The 6,449-nt window shown below is 39.4% G+C and overlaps 1 protein-coding gene across 1 annotated transcript; it reads left to right on the top strand.

The window, feature by feature from the left end:
- Nucleotides 1–311: 311 nt before the first annotated feature.
- LOC122647223 (zinc finger BED domain-containing protein RICESLEEPER 3-like) lies at nucleotides 312–5,379 on the top strand. The gene is made up of 4 exons (XM_043840672.1): nucleotides 312–537; nucleotides 4,166–4,347; nucleotides 4,477–4,538; nucleotides 4,653–5,379. The coding sequence occupies exons 1-4, from the start codon at nucleotides 312–314 to the stop codon at nucleotides 5,377–5,379; spliced, it is 1,197 nt and encodes a 398-aa protein (XP_043696607.1).
- The last annotated feature ends 1,070 nt before the right edge of the window (nucleotides 5,380–6,449 follow it).

Here is a 6,449-nt window from a genome sequence, read left to right as displayed (position 1 = left end):
TTTTTGTCATAGTTTGATAGTTTGATATATTATATTGTACTGAATATTAGAAATACATTGGTTACTTTTCTTGGCATTCCAATTTTTCAGATGTGAACACCATCTTTTATAACTAATGATGGTATATAACTGTTAATTGAGTAAATAAAGGACAAACTTGATATACTTTTCTTTTTTTGCTTTACTATTCTCTTGTATATTCACTTTGTTCTTTTTTTTTATTGATACTTTGTAATAGATACTTGACATTGCTACTATTTTTTTGACTTGTTTATTGATATTTGATAATTGCCTAATCGTTGAGACTAGAAATGGATGATCTTCATTGTAGTACTGCATCAGCTGCTACACCTGGCAGTGTTGCTGCTCTATCTAGTACTAATCCTAAGGAGAGTGAGAATGAGGAGACGAGTAAACATAAAGAGGATGAGAAAGGGGAGAAGGATAATTGTGTGAGTGGCAAACGTCAGAAAATTACATCCGTAGTTTGGAAGGACTTTGATAGGGTTGTCAAAGATGACAAGGTGACAGCTACTTGTAAGCATTATAGAAGAGTCTTTAATGGCTCGAGTTCTATGGGGACATCTTGTCACACCCCAAATCATCCCCTAGGAAGATTGGGTAGGTGACCCAAATTGCACGACGACAATTCGCCAAATCCCACGGATCTAGAAGCAGTGCTTACATTCATGAAACAAATCCACATCTTAACCATAAGTAAGATCAGAGTAATGCAGAACATCTACAAATCAAAAGTAAATGGAATCATAGCGATACAGGAAATGGTGATAATATATACATATAAAGTCTTGTTTGTTACATCTCCCGGGCACGCACAACCCACAACAAAGAAACAAAAGCTGATAAGTACATACGAAAATATATACAGGGTGAGCATTCTCAGCCCCAAAAGAAAAACAAAATAAAAACTACACAACCAAGTCAGAACGGGGATACTCCAAAAAACTCAAAAGGAGTTCCCAGTCAAAACATCACATGCACGCTTCAATGGTCTTCATCCGCAATGATCACCAAAAACGTACGCAGAATCGGTATGACCTCCGTCGGGGTCCACACCAACATCATCATAATAACCAAAACTCTCCTCGAAATAGCCCGCCATGCCACAGTGGCATCCACCTGCAAAATCATCTAGCAAAACATTATATAACAGAGTGTGAGCCCCACCAAGCTCGTGAGCAAATAACATCCATCATGCATGCATATGCAATCACAATCCACAGCTCACATGATCTACATGATATGCAAGTCCAGATTCTTTATTATTAGCCACCTAGCAATATAACTAAGTCTGGTCTGTGCCACTACAATCCCCAATACATGTATCCCTGGTGTGGGCTTCTAACCGCTTCCCGCGATACACCCATTGAGTTGTCGGAGAAGACTGGTCAACCCCCGCATTCGTTCACCAAGGTCGGCCCGACTAGCCCTCTGTGATTATCCAGGGGGACAACCATTTCTTCCCTCATGCACCATTCCGGTGTTCTTTTATTTATGCACCATTTCGGTGTTCTTTTATTCTTTTTTTTTTTTTTTTTCACTCCCTGATAATTGTCCCCACAGGCATCCAGCACCTCAACCCCTGCTAGCAAGGGTTTGTGGCATGGGTGATGAAACTCTAGCCCCATGTCTATATGGCATCGTATGAGTCCAGCGGTGTCAACCGTACCCCATAATACGGGCTACCACAGGCCCCATTTCCAAGCCGAGGACGACATCTAGTCTAGCAATCACATCCATCATATAGAATTCACAGTGTTGATCAACAACAGACATTATGCAGTGATTTGAGTAACTTAAATTAATAAGTAATAACATAACATTCATGATTCAATTATTAATAGCCGGCATTAGATCATAATTACATTTGCACATATGATAGTATTATTCACTCACCAGTACTTGGCTCTAGGTACTCAGTCACAAATTCAATTTCAGCAGTTGTCTGGTTGTTGACCTCGAGCACAGGATCAGGTCCTAGAAACAAATTTAGTTATCAGCTCTACACTGGTGGTCCTAGGGTTACCCTAATTTACTGAGTTGACCCGGGGTTTAGTTGGTCTCACTTGGAAACACTGGGCCTTGCACTGGGCCTTAGGTCATGTTCCGATGAATGGGCCAGTGTCAGGGCACAGGGGTACATTGGTCATTTGTAATACCAATACCTACCACTAGGTCAAAACATGGTCCCACTACAGTCTATGACATAATTACACTGCTGTCCACTTCAGGTCAGTGATGTAGAGTCAAACATAGCAGTACACAGTCACATGCGGGGCCCGCTTAGGGTTTCCAAAATATTTCCCAAATAAGGACAGATGTGGGGGAAGGGTATTTTTGTCATTTCCCACATCCCACAGTGTCCAGGGATCATTGCATGCAAGAAATTACAGATCTGCCCTTCATTACAGCAAGATTTCACTCACTGGGTCTTGCACTAGGCCTTGCTACATCGCCCAATGCCTGCAGAATCGACCTTGGGCTGAGTTTCCAAGGTGGGACCTATAGGGCTGGGCCCACACTTGATCCTCTGCATGTTTGGGGATCTGGGTAGCCCTTGCAATGATCTATCTCATGGTTCCATTGATTTTCCCATTAGGGTTCCAGTCAACCAGTCTGTGGCTGCCCAAATAACCTAGATGAATAGTGTTCACGGTTTTGGTTAGGCTTGGATTTCAGTTCCAGCCTTGTACAGGGCTGGAATCACCTAAAACAAGAGGTCTCAAGGCTGCATTCAACTAGGATTAGGGCTGTACAACCTTAGCCAGCTCCTGGGGTTCCAAAAACACTGGCCAATAGGGCCATCTAGCAAGCGGGTGGGCACGACCAGGTTTCGCCATAGGTGCCTAATGAAAAGTGAAAAGTCCGTGCATGTGGCAAATCTGGAGCCAGACTGGGCAAACCCTAGCTTGTTTGGGCTGCCCAGGGTTGCAAGGCACAACAAGAACAGAGAAAGAATAGGTGCAGCAGGTATGGGGGTGGTTCTTTACCTGAATACTACTGTAGGTGAGCTCGGATCAGCCTGAGATGGGCTGCTTCAGCTCCTCCTTCTTCTCCCTCCTTCGTTCTCTTCTTCCTCCCCTTTCTCTCTCTTCTTTCTTCTCTTTTCTCTTTCGGATTCAGATTCTGCCAAGGGCTCTAAAATGAGCCCAAGGTCTTCTATTTATAGCCTAAGGCCAACTAAGGCCTGTTTGCCTTCAATCCCTCTTTTAAAAATAGATTTTTGGAACTGATTCTGTTTAGTTCTGGGCTCTCTAGTGGGGTCCGTAGTGAACCAGGGATACGAGGTGGTCCCTCAGAGTCCCCTCTATCACTGGAGGGTGTCCATGGTCAAGTGGGGTGGTCCTCACATTGTTAATAATTAAAAATGTGCAAAAACAGCCACTGGGCGATGTCTTTGGGTGTTGCCACATCACCCAGTGCCATGGCCCAGTGAATTCCAGCAACATGAATTCAAAGGGGGATTGCACAGGGGTTTGACCCTAGGTTAGGGTATTGTCCCCACATGCCCATTAGGGGTTTTTACATGATTTTTTAGAGGTGGGTCCCACCATTTTAGGGAGAAGAGAGATTACCTGGGATCCAAGTCATACATCAGGGTGTGAGCTATGCAAGTACAGGGGTCTGCTATCCATCTTCTAACAGGTATATAGGGAAACCTGTTCAAAGCATTCTCATTGATCTCATTGAGTAGAGTGATGCTCCACAGTGATCCTGGTGGTCCGGCCAGGGGTTCCTGCACTTTAGTCAGATTCCAGCCAGTCAGGGGGCAGGGTTTGACACATCTCACTTAAAGAACCACAAAAAAACATGTAGCAGGAGGACCCATAAAGATGTTAGTCAAAAACTTCAATTCTTTCAATGACACATAGTAATACAAGTGAGTCTACTAAGGTGGAAAGTTATAAGTTTGATCCTGAGCTCATCCGAAAACATTTTGCTCGGATGATTGCCAAACATGCTTATCCATTCAACATGGCTGAACATGAATATTTTCAAATATTTGCAAAAAGTCTAAATCCCATGTTCAAGTTTTATTCAAGGAATACAGTGAAAAAAGATGTTATGGGTATCTTTGAAGAAGAGAAGATAAAAATTTATAAGGAGTTGGACAAGTTGTCTTCTAATGTTAGTTTTACTACAGATTTGTGGACATCAGAACACCAAAATCTTGGTTATTGTGTTTTGACCTGTCACTACATTGATGATGAGTGGAACTTACATAAGAAGATCCTTTCTTATAAGATGCTTCCAACCCCCCATACTGGGGAAGCTATAAGTGAGCACATAAAGACTCAATTGTTAAGTTGGAATCTTGATAAGAAGGTTTACTCCATAGCAATGGATAATGCATCCACAAATGATGATATGATAAATCATCTAAAGGAGTGGATTAGTAAAAAATGAGCATTGATAAGGAATTGAGATATTTTTTATGTGCGATGTTGTGCACAGATTTTGAATCTTATTGTTCAAGATGGATTGGTAGAGCTTAGAGATGCACTGATGAAGACTCGGTACATGGTTAAGTGGATAAATTTATCACCATCAAGATTTGAGAAATGAAAGTATGCTTTGTCTCAAAGTAGATTGTCTGATAAAATGAGTGTTTCTTTGGACATTCCAACAAGGTGGAATTCCACTTATGAAATGCTTCATAATGCTTTAGAGGTGAAAGTAGCTTTTGAATGTCTGGCAGAATTGGATAACAATTTCAAGACTTTGCCAACTATGGAGGAGTGGGAGAAGTGCAAAAAAATTGAGCAATGTTTAGAAATTTTTTATGATGCCACCATGCACATGTTGGGTTGCAAGTATCCTACTGCAAATTTCTACTTCAAAGATGTGTGTGGTATTCTTTTGAAGATACGTGGATGGGAACAAAGCAAAGATGATTGTATTAGTTCTATGGCCATCACGATGAGATTAAAATATGAGAAATATTGGAAGGGTGCTAGTTTGTTTATGGCGCTTGGGGCTATTCTTGATCCTCGCTACAAGATGATACTTATTATGTTTTGCATGCATAGGATTTGTTGGAATATTGATGCTGAACATTATGTTTCACAAATCAAATTTGATGTGGCTGACCTCTATGCTGAGTATGCAAGTAAGTTTAGTAGTTCTTGTACTCAATCTATTGGGGATGTCTTTGATAGTGTTGCCACCAGGAATGAGTCGTCTGATGGAAGTTTTAAGAAAGAGAAAAAAAGTTATAATGATGATTTTAAGAAATTTGTAGCTGAGGAGTACAGTGTTTTAATGCAACCCTCAAAGTCTGAATTGGATCGATGCTTGGAAGAAAGTTTATTTTCCGATGTGGATGATGATTCTTGCTTTGATATTTTACATTGGTGAAAAGTCAATGGCCCCAAGTTTCCAATCCTTTCAAGAATGGTTCGTGATATCTTGGCAGTTCCAGCTTCAACAGTTGCTTCAGAATCTACCTTTAGTGTTAGAGGTAGATACATTATTGAATCTCGTTCTTTATTACTTCCGGACATTGTTGAAGCTTTAATTTGCTTGAGAGACTAGTTACCATCATTTAAATCTGGTAAGTATTTACAAAGTTTATAATTTTAGCTATTCTGATATTTATAATGTAAATGAGTACATGATATTAATTTATTATTTTTGTACTAATTTGGGCATTTTTGTTTTGTTTAATGGATCAGATTCCACTATGGATGTATGAGCATGACTAGCAAGTGTTAGTTGTTGGTGTTATTTCTACTATTGGTAACTTTTGATCTTAATCTCTTTATCTTGAGATTTTGTTAAATTCTTAGATTTCTGATTTTTTTTTTTTGTTTGCTTGTAGGGTTTTATCAATGTTTAAAGGTGGTCTTATCATCCTTTGGGAAATCAAAGAAAGTAAAGTTATTTTTGTAATGGGTTATGGATGGTACTGTGATTTGTAATGCTTTGAATCATGAAACAATGGGATATGGGTGGTATTGTTGGATTTGTTGAATTTGTTGAATTACTTTTGCCTTAAAACTTACAAGCCAACTTTACTTGAGATTATGGATCAACGGTTAATGTACTACTGTAGCTTTAATTATGCAGTTAACTTAGTCGACCTTAATTTACTAATGTATTTGCATCTTAGGGAATTTATATTTCTTACCTTAGAATTATTGGGTTTATTGTTATTCATATGTTCAATTTTTTATACTTTCTTGTTTTTGCAGGGGCCTTAGATCTAAATGTAAATGTTGCTGTTTTTCCTTTCATTTTTTAATTAGCAAATAATTATGTACAGACGTACAACAATGGCATTCTTTGGTTTATTACCTGTAGTTACTCTAAATATAGAATTGTGATGTGCATTCTTTGGTGTATTACCTGTAGTTCATACTTCATAGTGGATCTATTACATCTGTATATGGTTAGGTTTATTCAGTTTATGACATATCCATTTGATA

This window comes from Telopea speciosissima, unplaced genomic scaffold (genome assembly GCF_018873765.1).
Source record: "Telopea speciosissima isolate NSW1024214 ecotype Mountain lineage unplaced genomic scaffold, Tspe_v1 Tspe_v1.0014, whole genome shotgun sequence".
Classification (NCBI taxonomy): Eukaryota; Viridiplantae; Streptophyta; class Magnoliopsida; order Proteales; family Proteaceae; genus Telopea; species Telopea speciosissima.
Note: the sequence above shows the minus strand (reverse complement) of the source record. Positions and strands in the feature narration are given on the sequence as shown.

Excerpts from the sequence above, each read along its gene's own strand:
- LOC122647223 (XM_043840672.1), top strand. The coding sequence starts at position 312 with ATGGATGATCTTCATTGTAGTACTGCATCAGCTGCTACACCTGGCAGT. Across the intron at positions 4,348-4,476 it reads GTTGGAATCTTGATAAGAAG|ATTTTGAATCTTATTGTTCA; the intron begins GTTTACTCCATA and ends TGTTGTGCACAG. Across the intron at positions 4,539-4,652 it reads GATGCACTGATGAAGACTCG|GTGGAATTCCACTTATGAAA; the intron begins GTACATGGTTAA and ends CATTCCAACAAG.